Raw genomic sequence first — 17,776 nt, 5'->3', positions numbered from 1 at the left:
AAGCGTCAGAAGTAGAAGCGTCAGAAGTTGAGTCCAGAGACGATAATTACAGTGGGAGTTACGATGGTTGCAGTTCGGAGAAGGAAGAAGAGGACAATGAGATTGATTGCTCTAGTATTGTGGAAGGAGAAAATCAGAACGTAGGCGGAGAAGATGAAACAGGCAAAGAAAACGAAGAAGACGATGAATTTGATAGCCGATTTGATATGTTCGACGACTCGGACGGTGCGTCATCTGAAGATGATAACTTCAGTTCATACGGTGACTCTCCTTTAGAAGACGAAGAGTCACCAACGATACCTCCCAAGAAGATATATCAGAACTTCTCGATGATCGGGTCTAAAGAGAGTGAGGAGGTTCTTCCAAGGTTGGATATGTCTTCGTTAAATCTTGCGGTAGGGCAACGATACGAGAGTAAAGCCGATTTGGAGAGACGACTGAAACTTCTTACAGTAAAGGATCGATTTGATTATGATGTAGACATATCAACCCGAACATTATTCATTGTTAAGTGTTGGGTTGATGGATGTATCTGGAGGGTTCGTGCTTCTACCAAAGGGGAATCCCCGGCGTTCTATGTTTGTATTTACGAATCGAATCATACATGTTCTACAACTGGGCGTTCTAATCGATGTCGAAATGCAACACCAGATATTTTAGGAGAGTTGTACAAGAACTTTCTCGGCGACGTTGGTCCGGCCATTCACCCTACGAGTGTTGGAATAGCTATCACTAAGCAGTTTGGTGTAAAGGTAATTACTTTGGTGTAACTGAGTTATGTTTACGAAACAGCTGAGTAATATGTGTTTCGTAACGGCTGATATATTTACACAATGCGGCCGAGTTATATTAAAATAGTGTTGAATTAGTTTTACGTTGTGACTGACTTAATTGTATGATGTGGCTGAGTTATGTGTATCGTTTTTCATGTGAACAGATGAAATATTGGAAATCTTACCGGACGCTGAAATTTGCAAGGGAAATCGTTCAGGGAACACCTGAGAGTGGGTTTGAACGCTTGTCTTCTTACTTATACATGATAATAAGGGAAAATCCGAGTACAATTGCGCGTCTTCAAATCGATGAGAATGGAAAATTCATGTATGTGTTTCTTGCGTTTGGTGCGAGCGTAAATGGGTTTCCTTTCATGCGCAAAGTTGTGGTTGTCGACGGTACGTTTCTTAATGGTAGATACAAAGGGACGCTTCTCACAGCACTAGCTCAGGATGGTAACTTTCAGATTTTTCCAATAGCCTTCGCAGTGGTTGACACTGAAAATGATGATTCCTGGCATTAGTTTTTTACGCAACTAAAACTTTTGATTCCTGACGACGAGGGTCTTGCGATAATCTCAGATAGGCATAACTCGATTGGGAAAGCCATTACAAATGTGTATCCGCTTGCTTTTCGTGGAATTTGCACGTACCATCTATATAAGAATATACTGGGACGGTACAAAGGAAAAAATGCATTTCGTCTGGTGAAGAAAGCGGCGAGATGTTTTAGGATGTCTGACTTTACTCAGATTTTCGAGGAGATTGAAGCGATTAATCCAGCACTCCACGGCTACCTCCAAAGGGCTGATGTCCGACTGTGGACGCGTGTTCATTTCCCGGGCGAGAGGTACAATTTGATGACTACGAACATAGCGGAATCAATGAACAGAGCATTGTCAAATGCTAGAGGTCTTAACATTGTTCGGATATTAGAATCGATACGGGTTATGATGACCAGATGGTTTGCTGAACGAAGAGAGGATGCCAGATCGCAGCGAACCACGCTTACTCGTGGTGTGGAGAAACTACTACATGTAAGTAAGCCTTTAAAAAAATTAGTCAGCCTTTAAATTCATAAGTCAGTCTTTACAGCTCTTAAGTCAGCCCTTAAGATATACTAAGTCAGTCGTTTCACATTAATTATATATTTTTTAATAGAGTCGTGTAACTGCCGCCAGAGATTTGGCGGTACAGAGGATTGATGATCATCACACTGAAGTTAAATATGGATCTTCCGGCGAGTCTTTGCATGTTGTTAATTTGGTAGAGCGAAAGTGCACATGTCGCCGTTTCGAACTCGAGAAATTACCATGTGTACACGCAATCGCAGCGGCGGAGTACAGGAATGTTTCTCGTATATCCCTGTGCAGTCCTTACTATACCAGCAATTATTTGGTTAGCGCATACGCTGAATCGGTCATGCCGGTTGATTCAGCGCAACCTGTTCCAGAACTCGTGGCTAACCAACGCTGCTTGCCCCCGACTGTACGTCAACCACCAGGCAGACCGAAGAAAAATAGGATGAAATCTGCTTTAGAAGTTGCACTATCAAACAAACGTCCTAGAAAAGAGCACACATGTTCTCGATGTAGACAGAGTGGTCATAATGCGAAAACTTGTCCGATGTAAGCAAGTGTTGTAGGGATTTTCATGTTTTTGTATTACGGCTTAGTTTATGGTTTTAATGTTTTTGTATTACGGCTGATTTGTTGATTTTCATGTTTTTATTACGTCTGGGTTGTTGTAAGGATTTTCATGTTTTTGTATTAGGGCTTAGTTTATGGTTTTAATGTTTTTGTATTACGGCTGATTTGTTGATTTTCATGTCTTTCTTACGTCTGGGTTGTTGATTTTAATAGTTAATACTTATGGCCGGGCTGTTATTTTTCATGTCCTTTGGAAAGCATCTCAACGACTCTGATATGCGTAACGGCTGGGTTAGTGTTAACATGGGCTTAGTTTATGGTTTTAATGTTTTTGTATTACGGCTGATTTGTTGATTTTCATGTTTATTCTTTAAAAATTCCCGCCAAAAAAAAGAAAGGTCGTCAGACGACTGAGTTTCACACTGCCAATAAATAAGACTTTCAACTCTATATTTTACACATTTTCTCTATCTATCTAAATCATTTTCACCCCTGAGAGAGTAAATAGAATTTTTCCCTCTTCTTGAATTGCCTGAAGAAATTCAGGCGGTAGTGGTTGAACGTGCGGCCCGTAACTCCATCCAAGATCTCTTTCGCCTCAAAGCATCGTCGAGGTTGATGAAGGCGTTAGCAGAGCGGCGTGGGGTTTACCATTTCCTCGATGTTTTATCCGTTCCCTGGGGACTCACTATGCCTTCTGAGTTGTTGAAAGCTTGCTACGATGAGGGAAATCCAAGCACGCTTTATATAAAAGGTGTACAGTTTTTCTACTCCTTGGACCTTTATGAAGAAGGGCTTTCTCTCTTGAAGCGTGCAGCAGATGCTGGATATGAGCGTGTTGTGTATACACACGCAATAACTCAAGCAATCTTTGAGGGTGAAGGGAAGTATTTTCATGGTATTCCATTAGAATCTGTTGGCAGGATCGGTAAACTAGTGCGCTCTGTTAAATGGGGTTGGGGTTTGTGGCATGGTGACTATTTTCGCGACCATAAGGTCCTGTTCATTAACTTTTTTATGTCATCGTTCTACAGATGCCAATGTGCAAATCTTGTGCAGCGACAATGTCACTGCTTGTGGCACATTGATGTCACTAAGGATGATAACCTGTGTAAACGCTGTTTCTGGATCAAAGAGCTCGGCTTGTTCTTACGTGATTTTGAACCGATAAGCATGTTAAGGGACACAAGGAAGTGGTGAAAATGTAATGTATCGAAACTTATCTTTTATGTTATTTGCTATTCCAGTATGTTGTATGTCGAGACTAACATTCTATAGCTAAGTTGTTGTTTTCTAATATTTGATTAAATGCTATTTATAGGCTGAGTTAATTGTTTCGTTGGCTAAGTTAAATATATTTGAAGACTGAGTTAATGGTTCCTAAGGCAACGTAAAATCTATTTGGAGGCTGAGTTAATTTTTGTAAGGCTAAGTAAAATCTATTTAAGGGCTGAGTTAATTGTGTCCAATGCTGAGTTAATTGTTTCTTAGGCTAGGTAAATGCTATTTGAATACTGAATTATTTGTTTTTACAGCTTAGTTAATTTAATTTCACGGTTATTAAATGATTTGATTAAAACATAGGACTGAATTAAACCAACCTAACAAGAAACTCCATTAAATAAAATTTTATTGTCTCGATAGTATAAAGGTCTCGATATTTGTTAGAACCTTGAATTATTTTCACACGCCTAAAATTAAATTTGATTTATTAAAATTCACGTGAAATCCCAACCGTTGCGAATCATGTTTCGACTGAGTTGGCTGAATTATATCTTACTGGCCAATTAGAGTCGGGGAAAACATCAAAAAACTCATGGCAACTGAATTTGATCACGCGCATAATAATGGTCTCGATTTACACTGGTCTGGATAAATGAACCGTCTTGCTGAGTTATTGTTAGTTATAATACATGAGTGCTTGCTGTATCCCTATATGTAAAGACATACTAATAATGAGTCTCGATATTATCATGGCAGCCAAAAATTCTCACACGCATAATAATGTTATTTTCTGATATTTGATTAAATGCTATTTAAAGGCTGAGTTAATTGTTACCAAGGCTGAGTTAATTGTTTCTTAGGCTAGGTACATGCTATTTGAAGGCTGAATTAATTCTTTTTACAGCTGAGTTAATTTTATTTCACGCCTAATATTAAATTTGATTTATTAAAATTCACGTGAAATCCCAACCGTCGCGAATCATGTTTCGACTGAGTTGGCTGAATTATATCTTACTGGCCAATTAGAGTCGAGGAAAACATCGAAAAACTCATGGCAACTGAATTTGATCACGCGCATAATAATGGTCTCGATTTACACTGGTCTGGATAAATGAACCGTCTTGCTGAGTTATTGTTAGTTATAATACATGAGTGCTTGTCGTATCTCTATATGTAAAGACATATTAATAATGAGTCTCGATATTATCATGGCAGCCAAAAATTCTCACACGCATAATAATGTTATTTTCTGATATTTGATTAAATGCTATTTAAAGGCTGAGTTAATTGTTTCCAAAGCTGAGTTATTGATGCATAAAAACTGATTTGTGTTAATTTATGTCACGACTGAGTTATGTGAATAGGTAGAAAATAAAACATGATGTGTGTTACATAGTACATAAAATCCGGTCTTAAAAAACATAAAAATAAAAGAGAAGTTGATGACATGAGATTAATCATCCAGCATCCATTTTTCATGAAGCTTACACCAGTCAGGGTCGATGACCTTCACAGCTCCCAACTCTGCTTCGGCTTCACAATGCTGAGCGGTAAGTGTCTCCAACTCAGCCACGAGGTCAAATTTGCCTTCGGCCTTGATAATGGCATCAAGCAATTCCATGCGCGCAGCAATAGAATTAACTTTGCTGGAGGCGTCGTTCCATTCAGATTCAGATTGCCTTTGTTCCTTGGCCAAGCGGAGAAGCGCCCTGTAATGCTCCGTCGTTTTCATTTTCCCTTTGTTATAACCTTCGACAGCATCCGCGCCATAGACATCATCCATTGGACGTTTCATCGATATTACAATCTTCCTGGATCTGTTTCGCTTCCAGATGTAAAAATGTCAGATGGTGCACCACACCAACACTCTTTCGGCGTTCCTCTTTCCGTATTCCTACGTCGTCTGTAATAATTTCCTGAGGTGAAGGATGAGGAAGACATTGTTAAAATAGATTTCAAAGTCCTTGGAAACTAAAAATTGTTTTACTTTGTAAGAAAAGATACGACATCACAGATATAATACTATTAAATATATAAAATACAATATAATATCAGTGTCTCGATATTGTAAATGAAACATATATATAAAAAATCGTAATAATGAGTCTCGATATTATCATGGCAGCCAAATTTTCCCACGCGCATAATGATGGAACTTCCCATATACCGCCTCTTAAAATTAAATCGATGCTGGGTTATTTAAATACAATGATGACTGAGTTATTTATATTAGATATGTGGCCGAGATAACATTCACAAACAGAAATAATGCGTTTCAAAATATAATTACGGCTGAGTTATTGAAACAAGTTATGGCTGAATTATATAAAATGTGTGGCCGAGATTACATTCAAACTAGTTGCGGCTGAATCATTGAAACAAGTTATGGCTGAAATAATGAAGTTCAAAATACAGACACGAAAAGACTTTCAGGAACCAAAATTATCTGGACCAGACTCTTCAAACATGTAGCCGAGATTACATTCAAACTAGTTGCGGCTGAATCATTGAAACAAGTTATGGCTGAAATAATGAAGTTCAAAATACAGACACGAAAAGACTTTCAGAAACCAAAATTATCTGGACCAGACTCTTCAAACATGTGGCAGAGATCAAGCCAAACGCTGGTTAGCATCCAAGTTGGCTTCTCGCCTCCTTCCAACCAAGTCCACCTCAAATGGCGCATCTGAGAACGAAATAGACTTCTGGCCACAAGATTAAAATTACGCCAAACTGTCAAATGATGCCTTCGATCCCATGTGTTTGTCCGCTACGGCAAACAAAAAATACAAAGATTATAGACCGATGGTATATATTAATATATATGAACAAATGTCGGGCCTTACAGCGAGTTGAAGAAACCAGCGTTCTTTAAAATGATCGGGAATGTCGCAGTATGTCAGCCATGCATGAACCCATCCTTCTGCAAGAATCGTCGGGATGACCAGGGAGAGATCAGTTAAAAATTTAAACCATGTAGGGCTGGTTGTGTCAAGCAAGTCACACGGACCAGGGTATAGAACAGGGAGGTTTTCACGATTTGCAGAGCTTAGTATCGCAAAAAACACTGTTCTCTAACCTCTCTGAATTTTCAGGAACAATCGGCATGGCTTTTGATGGGGATAGAGAGATATTGTTTAGGTTTTTTCTAGAGAGATAAAGGCGTAAGAAAGGGTATTAGAGAGGGCACTATATATAGAGAAACATAGAACGTGAAACGGCGGGAATTGAAATTTCTCAAAATTCATTTATCTTATTTCCCGCCAAACGACAACATTTAACAAACGTGGCGGCCGAGTTATATAGCCTATTACGGCTGATTTAATATTTGGGATTTAGGGTTTAGTATTTAGAGTTTAGGTTTGTTTATTTAGGAATTTATGTTTAGGATTTGGAATAACGGTGTGATAAATATAACAAATAACATAAATTTAGTCTTAAAATGCGTTGTATATAGTTTAGGAGAGTTGTATTATGATCACACTCTATATCTACATGTAAGGTTTTAAGTAACTGCAAGACAACATATACCTCAAGATCATGATCGATTCTAAACTCGTTAATTTAATAAATAAGAGACGTTCGGTTGATTATATATTCACTTATTAGGGAATGTTATAACATTTTTAAGTATAAACATATCAATTATTTTAATTCAGGGTATGGTTTGAGGTATGGCTGACTTTTATCTACCTTAACGGCTGCTTTATGAAGACGAATCGGCTGACTTATTAAATATTTTCCTATCTTAGGGTATGGTTTGAGGTTTGGCTGAGCTATATCTACCTAAACGGCTGTTTTATGAAGAAGAATCGGCTGACTTATTAAATATTTCCCTATTTTAGGATATGGTTTGAGGGCGGCTGAGCTATATCTAACGTAACGGCTGCGTAATTTAAACAAGGTGGCTGAGTTACGATAAACAAATCATAACTTTAAGTCAAGTACAAAATATCTAGCCATAAGTCATACAAAACTCATCTTCATTCATCGCCAAACGACCCTACCAAACTACAACAACTTCCTTCATTGAAGACATCTGCTGCCATCTTCATTCTCAAACCTTGAATATTTTCATCCGATATCCCATCAAAAGCTACACCAAGCGCTAGACACTCGACGAACTTCAATGAATACACTCCACAGTCGCCTCTCAGGTTGTTTTGTGGAACAATACGTTTTGTTCTTCGTCTAAATACAAAATCTTTCTTGGTATGGACTCGGATATCATCAGGAATAAAGGCATTCAGAATCGCAGGGAGCATACGAGTAAGCGGCCCAAAGAATTTTAGCATTCTCAGATCACTTTCGAGTGTTTTCTCTCTAACGATTGAATCATAGCAATCAACCTTCTCTTTATGCAGATCCGCGTGAAAACCCACCCAATGATTGCCGCCAATATTAACCACTCCGTACAAGTGATCTACATCTGTAAACCACCGCAACTTTGTCTGAATGTCTGTGGGGATCAAACCGTTTGCTAACTTCTCGTAACCACTTCCTTTGAATTTGACCATTTCTGGTTTGACTTCGAACTGCTTATAATCGTGAACCCATGATTCAAGGAACCAAGAGTCTATAAAGGCAACGCGCTTGGACCAGAATGGACTGGGATCTTGTTTGGACCTTTGAATGAGGACTCTAATATACGAAGCAATATGCTGCACAGATAATATAACTCACCTGTACCATACTTATAACTTAGCCGTAAAGTAAATATAACTCAGCTGCATACTTACATTTTGAACCAGCCATCCATATTCTTTGATGGGCCAAGGTCTTGGAGTGATGAGGATTCTGTAGAACTCAATATCCTCGTGAGCTTCTCCATGTGGAATTTTCCTGATAATTTAACACAACTCAGTCTCTGCAAAATCTTTTTATTAGCTAAAATCAACGAAATGGTGCAAAAGTCCTTACTCGTGTGGCTTTAGGTGTTGCAAAAGATTATCCCTTTTAACCGGATCAACAGGTCCTAGGGGAACATATATTGCAGGTGAAGGTTCAAAACCTTTTCTCATGCACGTCGTTACATTGTCTCCGATGTGGAGAAATGGTACAGAAGGACCAAATTCCGCACTCATTTGAGACCCATCTGGAGATAATTGAACAGCTTTCAGCCGATACTCCTTTATTCTTCCACACCTTTTCCTTTCATCTTCCTCCACATCAGATTCCGGCCACAGTTCGTCTGAATACTTGGTGTTCTTAATTTGCTTAGTCGGAATGGGTATTCTTATTGTACCACTGCGAGTCCTTTTTGAAGCAGGAATATCCTTCTTTGAGTCAGCCTCTTCTTGCTTCTTCTTCTTCTTTAAATCAGCCTCTTCTTGCTTCTTTTTCTTCTTTAACTCAGCCTCTTCTTTCTTCTGCTTCTTCTTTAACTCAGCCTCTTCTTGCTTCTTCTTCCTCTTCAACTCAGCTTCTTCTTGCTTCTGCTTCTTCTTTAACTCAGTTTCATTCCTCTCCAAATCAGCCGCTAAGTTATTTCTTTTCCCTAAGCCCCTGCAACCGCGTCCGAATGGTGGTTCCTTTCCAGGAGAATCAGAGACCAAATCAGCATTTGTTGCATCGGCATTACCAAACGCCGAATCCAAGTTCTTTTTCACCCCAGCAGCCTTATCCCTGACAACCTTCGAATTCAGCTTTGCTCCCATACCTTTCGCATCAGCTTTAGCAATATCATCTGCCAGATTCTTCTCAGATTGGCCTTTATCAGGGGTCTTTTGCGGTTGGCTGTCTTCGGACTGTTTATCAATAGGGGTCTTAGATGCAGGTTGACCACTATTGGAGTCCGGCTGTCGGTTGTCTTCTGAGACCATCACGTTTTGACCATCAGGTTGACCACTATTGGACTCCGGCTGTTGGTTGTCTTCTGAGACCATCACGTGTTGACCTTCAGGTTGACTACTATTGGACACCCCCAAAACTCTCAGACGCTCTTCAACTGTAGTTTTCACTGTATCTCCAATGGTATCCAAAAGGCCTTGGGAAAAATCTCCAAACTTGGTGTCGTATTCTGTTAATCTCGAGTCAAATTTTCGGTCCAACTTCTCGAGATGAGCAACTATGTTCAGCAGAACCGCTTCGCTACGACCCTTCTCTTTTGCACTCTCCTTCTCCTCTACAACAGCAGTTTCACCCTCATTGATTTTCACCTCCTTCTGTTTCTTACCTTTCTTCTGCTTCTTTGAGGGTGGCTCAGCCTCTGACGAAACTCCAGCCTTCGTTTTTTTGTTCTTCTCATTCGATTGCACATAAAAATCTCTAACAAACCTATCTGCATGTATATCTTTAATTAGGTTATCAAGTTGTGGGTCATCTGCTTCATCCTTCTACTGAGGAAACAGCTCTTCTAGACCCTCCTTCATCACCATTTTCCTCACACGCACCTACAACACAAAAACATAAATCAGTCATTAAAATTAACAACTCAACCATAAAATAATCCAATAACTCAGACATTACATTACAGGATTCATATGTCTGATTTAAACCTTACTGTTCCATGATCATTCATCTCCTTAGCTATTGTAGTAGCAAGACTTGCACGAGTACGACTTCCACCCCATCGCAAAAGCGGAATTTCGTCTGGATTCACTTTTCTGCCATAAAGCTCTCCGAACACTGTGACAGATTCATACGCCCAAACTAATAACACGTCCTTGAAGCCGCTAAGGGTGTACGACCCTCCTTGTGGATGCAACAACTTGATAGAATCAACAAGAAATTCATAGGCAGTCCGACCCCAAGGATAAGTCATCAGGGCGTCATCATCGAATACTCTTTTTGCACTTTCAAAGGGTATTCTACAATTATGATGCAAGCCATAAAGTCCAATGGCTTGAAGAAACAACAGCCCATACCATTTCCGCTGATCAGCACTCCAGAATGGACACTCCGTTAAAGCTTCTATAAGCTCATCAAACTTGGGTCCGCACCCAAGCGGCACTTTCAATAACTCCCACAACGCTTTGTAATTCTCTGGATCAGGTTCAAAACTTTCTTCTGGCAGTGGATTTGTGTTTAAACCCGTGATCTCACCAAATTCTATTAAGCTAAACCTGAGAGGTTGATCAACAACGAGAGACCAAAGCTCCTTCTTATAGACTCGCAGCTGTCTACAAAGTAGATAATGTACGGTCTTACCAGACCACACCAATTTGCTCTCAGCCAGTTTAGCAATCAATCCAACAGGATACGTCTTCAGATTATCCCACACATCTATTCCAATTGCTTGTCTAAGTCGAGGGATCTCAGAAAAATGGCTATTCGTATTAATGCTTTTGTTTTCAAAAATAGAAGCCCCTTCAGGGTAAAGTCTTGGAGGGTAATCCCTTGCTAGATCTTCGGAAACATCCATCTGATAAAAAAAGACATATATAACATATCAATGATAAATCAGAAGAAAGACATAAAATAAACAAGCCACAAAACATAACTCAGCCATCATTACATAAATAAATCAGTCTCAAAGAATACTAAATCAGTCACAATTACCTTCTATAAATCAGTCGTTAAGGATCCTAAATCAGCCGTAACGAATACTAACTCAAACTCAGACAAAACATATATCTAACTCACAGCATTAATTATACTCACTCAAATACTCGAAAAACTCAGAGCAAAGCCTCGAAATATACCAGAGAATACGATTAAGGAGATTTGAGGAGACAACCAATCTGAAGAAGAAGCTTACGGACACACGATTTCAGAGAAACGGAGACTAGAGAAGAAGATTACGGAGATTATTTCAGAGAAGCCGCTTTGCCGAGAAGAGTTGTAGTGAACACGATTTCGAAAACAGTTAGGGTTTAGTGTGAGAACAGTCTCGGAGAAGTTAATGATCGTCGTTTGATTTTCCTTCGTGTTAAGTGACGTAGTTTCATTACTTCTGATGTGGATTTTCAAATTAAAATTAATCATAACTAAAAAAAATAATAAAGGGCTTAAACAGTAATTTACTAGGGTTCTAAAAACACTCTAGTCATTTTCAAAAGATTTGTATTAGTCTAGTCATTACCTCACTTTTTTGTAATAGTCTAGTCATTTTCTCTACTATTTATAACCAAAATAACTAAAAACTGAATTACTTGAATATTTTTTATTTGAAATATTTAAAATCATATAAATTTTCTATCTCCCCCACCCCCCACCCCCCTCCCACCAAAAAAAAAAATGATATCTAGTCCAAAAACCATGAATTTTCTTACTTTTCAACCTGAATTAATTGAAAAAGAACTGGAATCAATTGGGGTTCGAAATTATCTTGGATCTTTGTTACCCAAACCAAACCGAAAACCAAAAGGAAAAACTAGAACTGGACCGAATTTTCTAAATATCTGTAAGATCATAAATTTCTAAAACCCAAAAATAAAAAAAAACCGAAGAGCCAAACCGAAATCGGAACTGAGAACTAAATTCCCATGACTAGTTTTAAAATATATAAGTCTCATAAAAAATGCCTGATCTGGAAAAATTATTGACCATATTAACCACATATGTGTTGATAATTGACCAATATTACTGAAAAATAAGGTTGTCATGCTTACGTTCTCGCGCTTTATGCATCATAAATACTGCTGATCTCGTCTCTTCTTCCATAGTCAAAGTTGTAACCTATTATTTTGATTGCCCGTGATTATTTTTGGGACCTCATGACTGAAACAGGTCATTAAAAAAGTTAACTGCAACCCCTTTTACTTCTGTTTTCGAAGTAAACCACTTATCCTCTTTATCGTACAGGCCCAAAAACATTGCCTTCTTTAATACATGATAAAATTTTGAATTTCTATATTTTTTTTGTATGCCACGTATTTCTTTTTTTGTTCTCGATATAATTTTTCGTCGCGATAAATTGTTTTTTAATTTTCCGAAGACCCAAAACTTCTTCATATAGTTTTGTCAAATCAGTTTATACTTCCTCGAGATTCACCTTCAGTGAGCTATCCGCTAATGGGAGAAGTTGTAACAGCCCGATCCCCCAGCGTCCGACCGGGGTTATCGAAAGGGTGTTATGGACACGTGTCTACTCATTTAGACAACCCTACGTGTCTCGTTACTCGTCCTAAGAGTCGACGGACGCATAACCTTCTTTGAAATACCGTCACACCCACATCCATATACTTCTACTTATAGTCCTGCACATAGGGAAATGGAAAGGAAGGAATGAGCAACAAGTTACTCAGTTAAGTGACTCTAGACCAGCCTGCCCGCACGACACTCTATACTACTCTATGCGGGAACTAGGAATGACTAGCCACTACAATCAGTTAATGCAACTATCATTTCATATCATCGTCATTTCTAAGCATTCACAATTCTCGACGTTTCTATCAACCTAGCGATCAACCAATACAATGACCTCACTCATCGCCACACACACCAAACCATAGACTTAACCGACTCGACATACAAGACTGACTCCATCTTAACACCCATATACCGACCATGAACTAATGACTCATACAATGCACGTTTTTATATCCCGCCTCTCGCGGCTGGCTCGTCTTCTCGTTCTCCGTGGGTAGCTCTCGCTAGACCACTACAATCTGTTAATGCAACTATCATTTCATATCATCATCATTTCTAAGCATTCACAATTCTCGACGTTTCTATCAACCTAGCGATCAACCAATACAATGACCTCACTCATCGCCACACACACCAAACCATAGACTTAACCGACTTGACATACAAGACTGACTCCATCTTAACACCCAGATACCCGACCACGAATTAATGACTCCTACAATGCATGTTTTTATATCCCGGCTCTCGTGGCTGGCTCGTCTTCTCGTTCTCCGTGGGTAGCTCTCGCTAGACCACTACCTCATATTCCTGTGGGTTCCCACAGTTCCTATGGGTGCCTAGCGTAGAACTACTACCCCACGTATGCCCTCTACCCACCCCATACTTATCCTTAACGTCATTCACTTATCCAATCTCATTCTCATTCACTTTCACTTTCTCATTCTCATTCTCATTCCTTTACACTTAGACTCATACTCGTTCAGTAGATGCCACCCGTTATCGGTGTCACACACAATACACATCACACTCAGGTTCTACTTACAATAACATTAACAATCAATACTCATCCATCATCCTAGCATTCGCTTCTTTCTACCATCCTAGCATTAATCACAAACAATACATGGGACTGCACATCCAATCATACAAGCATCAATTACCAATCAATCATCACCACAACAACACAAGACAGTTCATTTAGTCCCATTTAACAGTATGAGGGTTCTTATGCATCGTGATCCATTCATTTATCATCCTAGAAATAAACATGTTCTATCAACCTAGCTCTCAAACAGGGTCTAATCAAACCTAACTCCAACATAAAGGAGTATACAGTACATGGGAACAAGATGGGTTCGAGACACTCCATCTTAGCCTAGATCTGGATCTGGATCTGGAACAAGAAACAAAGGAGATGAGATTTGAACAGATCTGGAACAAGTAAACAAGAGAGAGACGAGATCTGGTCACCACCACAACACCACACAACCACCACCATCACCACACTCGGACGATCACCCCCACCACCTCTTGGACGACCACCACCGGCAGCTCGGCTTGCTCTCGGGGGACTCGCGGCGAGGAGAGAGGAAGAGATCCAACGGAAAGAGAAAGGAGAGGGAGAGAGAGAGGCGTGAGAGAAGAATAGAGAAAAGGAAGAGAGAAGCTTGACGGCTAGGGTTTCCTAGTCTCTCTAAATCTCTGCAGAGCTTCGCTTAAGTTTCAGAATGAGAAAAATGTGAGAGTAGACAGCTTCATTTATAGGAAAAGGAGGAAACCCTAGGTTATTTACCCTAATGGGCTGCAGTCTTAACTGGCTCTCCTTAAGAAATTTTTGATCTAGAAACCGGGCCGCTACAATTCTCCCCGTGTTAATCGGAATTCGTCCATGAATTACAAGGCTCCAGACTCCCGAACTTAACACCTGATCCCGAAAAGAACTCACACAATCACACATCATACAAGGGAGGCATACAAGGCGAGAACAACTCTGCTCGAGATCTTTTAAAAACGAAGGAATGAATTAAGCTCAGAAAAAAATTATGCAAGTAAAATGGATCTGATAAAAACCTTAATAGACTTATAGATATAGTGGGTGATTTTGAAATCGTTTTCAAAACTTTTAGGAGAATCAAAACTTTCACAAACTCTTTTCTTTTAACAAAAACAAGTTTTTTTTTTTTTTGAAAACATCGAAAATGCCGATCCCTTAGGGCAGAACTAAGGGATCTTAACCCCCGCTCTGATACATATTGTAGCGGCCCGATCCCCCGGCGTCCAACCGGGGTTATCGAAAGGGTGTTATGGACACATGTCTACTCATTTAGACAACCCTACGTGTCCCGTTACTGGTCTCAAGAGTCGACAGACGCATAACTTTCTTTGAAATACCGTCACACCCACATCCATATACTTCTACTTACAGTCCTGCGCACAGAGAAATGGAAAAGGAGGGATGAGCAACAAGTTCCTCAGTGAAGTGACTCTAGACCAGCCTGCCCGCACGACACTCTATACTACTCTATGCGGAAACTAGGACTGACTAGCTACTACAATCAGTTAATGCAACTATCATTTCATATCATCATCATTTCTAATCATTCATAATTCTTGACGTTTCTATCAACCTAGCGATCAACCAATACAATGACCACACTCATCGCCACACACACCAAACCATAGACTTAACTGACTCGACATACAAGACTGACTCCATCTTAACACCCACATACCCGACCATGAACTAATGACTCCTACAATGCACGTTTTTATATCTCGCCTCTCGCGGCTGGCTCGTCTTCTCGTTCTCCGTGGGTAGCTTTCGCTAGACCACTACAATCAGTTAATGCAACTATCATTTCATATCATCGTCATTTCTAAGCATTCACAATTCTCGGCGTTTCTATCAACCTAGCGATCAACCAATACAATGACCTCACTCATCGCCACACACACCAAACCATAGACTTAACCGACTCGACATACAAGACTCCATCTTAGCACCCAGATACCCAACCATGAACTAATGACTCCTACAATGCACGTTTTTATATCCCGCCGCTCGCGGCTGGCTCGTCTTCTCGTTCTCCGTGGGTAGTTCTCGCTAGACCACTAGCCCATATTCATGTGGGTTCCCACAGCTCCTATGGGTGCCTAGCGTAGAACTACTACCCCACGTACGCCCTCTATATTCCATATGATCACCCACCCCATACTTATCCTTAACGTCATTCACTTATCCAATCTCATTCTCATTCACTTTCACTTTCTCATTCTCATTCTCATTCCTTTACACTAGACTCATACTCATACTCGTTCACTAGACGCCACCCGTTATCGGTGTCACACACAATACACATCACACTCATGTTCTACTTACAATAACATTAACAATCGATACTCATCCATCATCCTAGCATTCGCTTCTTTCTACCATCATAGCTTTAATCACAAACAATACATAGGACTGCACATCCAATCATACAAGCATCAATTATCAATCAATCATCACCACAACAACACAAGACAGTTCATTAAGTCTCATTTAACAGTATGAGGGTTCTTATGAATCGTGATCCATTCATCTATCATCCTAGCAATAAACATGTTCTATCAACCTAGCTCTCAAACAGGGTCTAATCACACCTAACTCCAACATAAAAAAGTATACAGTACATGGGACAAAGATGGGTTCGAAACACTCCACCTTAGCCTAGATCTGGATCTGGATCTAGAAAAAGAGACAAAGAGGATGAGATTTGAACAGATCTGGAACAAGTAAACAAGAGAGAGACGAGATATGGTTACCACCACAACACCACACAGCCACCACCATCACCACACTCGGACGATCACCCCCACCACCTCTTGGACGACCACCACCACCACCACCGGCGGCTCGTCTTGCTCTCGGGGGACTCACGGCGAGGAGAGAGGAAGAGATCCAACGGAAAGAGAAAGGAGAGGGAGAGAGAGAGAGAGGCATGAGAGAAGATGAGAGAAAAGGAAAAGAGAAGCTTGACGGCTAGGGTTTCCTAGTCTCTCTAAATCTCTGCAGAGCTTCGCTCAAGTTTCAGAATGAGAGAAATGTGAGAGGAGGCAACTTCATTTATAGGAAAAGGAGAAAACCCTAGATCATTTACCCTAATGGGCTGCAGTCTTAACGGGCTCTCGTTAAAAATATTTTGGTCTAGGAACCGGACCGTTACAGAAGTCCTCGCCGTGAAATCGGCTCTTCAAACGGCAGTTACACTGGAATTTAAGATTCTCAGGATATGCTCTGGCAATCAAACTCTCATGAGAGTATTGAACAACAAGCTTTTCGACAAAGAGATCTAAGGGATCGTTCACGACATCTGTAACATCTCTTCTGTTATGTTTGTTGACGTTTCTTTCTATTTCATCTCTAGGATTGAGAATTCACAGGTTGATGCTCTTGCAAAGGTCTGTTTCAAAACTCATTTAGTTGTATTGGACTGTTAATGGACCCAAAACCAGACTCTCCCCCCACCCTTTTTATTTTAATGAAATAAAATTGCCCAAAAAAATGTAGATTCGCCTTCTTACAAATCAAAATCTCATGCCAGCAATATTGATAACCATCCTGTTGATATTTGATTCCATCAGGCTTTATTCACCGATCCATCTCGTATCAAACAAAAATAGTCGCTATCGATCTATGGTCCAGTACTGGATGTCGGAGACACAGACTACAATATTGAAACAGAGGTGTGAACGTTTAACAACAAAATTTCAACAACTCCAACTTTGCTCCCAGAATGTAACGAACATCTTGAGACAGACTACAATATTGAAACAGAGGTGTGAACGTTTAACAACAAAATTTCAACAACTCCAACTTTGCTCCCAGAATGTAACGAACATCTTTAATTTTTCTTTTTAAAAAACGCCAGTCGTACAACGAAGTTAACACACTCAAGAAACCACAAACAAAATACCATCTCCATCCACTACGCAGTCTATCACAAATCACAGCAACTCACAAACTTTCACTCAATAATCTCAAAGACCTATAAACACCAATACAATTAACGCCATTCACGAACTGATCAAGTTACACAGAAATACAATCCTTTA

General features: G+C 39.8%; 2 protein-coding genes across 2 annotated transcripts in view; one reads left to right on the top strand and one right to left on the bottom strand.

The window, feature by feature from the left end:
• LOC117129170 overlaps positions 1–2,878 on the top strand; it is an 8,101-nt gene extending 5,223 nt beyond the window's left edge. Inside the window, exon 2 of the mRNA XM_033282574.1 lies at positions 12–2,878. Coding sequence (XP_033138465.1) covers positions 12–770 — 759 coding nt within the window. The 3' untranslated portion in view covers positions 771–2,878. The remainder of the gene's footprint in view (positions 1–11) is intronic.
• Positions 2,618–17,776, bottom strand: LOC117129172 (nucleolar protein 58-like). Its single transcript, XM_033282577.1, has 2 exons — positions 16,386–17,776; positions 2,618–15,106 (listed from the first exon to the last, which is right to left on the bottom strand). Exon 2 carries the CDS (start codon positions 9,529–9,531, stop codon positions 8,563–8,565), a length of 969 nt encoding a protein of 322 aa, XP_033138468.1. The 5' UTR covers positions 9,532–15,106; positions 16,386–17,776; the 3' UTR covers positions 2,618–8,562.

Source organism: Brassica rapa, chromosome A10 (assembly GCF_000309985.2).
Source record: "Brassica rapa cultivar Chiifu-401-42 chromosome A10, CAAS_Brap_v3.01, whole genome shotgun sequence".
Taxonomy (NCBI): domain Eukaryota; kingdom Viridiplantae; phylum Streptophyta; class Magnoliopsida; order Brassicales; family Brassicaceae; genus Brassica; species Brassica rapa.
This window is presented reverse-complemented; position numbering and strand designations above follow the sequence as displayed.

Coding starts and splice junctions, on each gene's coding strand:
- LOC117129172 (XM_033282577.1), bottom strand. CDS start 9,531: ATGGTCTCAGAAGACAACCAACAGCCGGAGTCCAATAGTGGTCAACCT.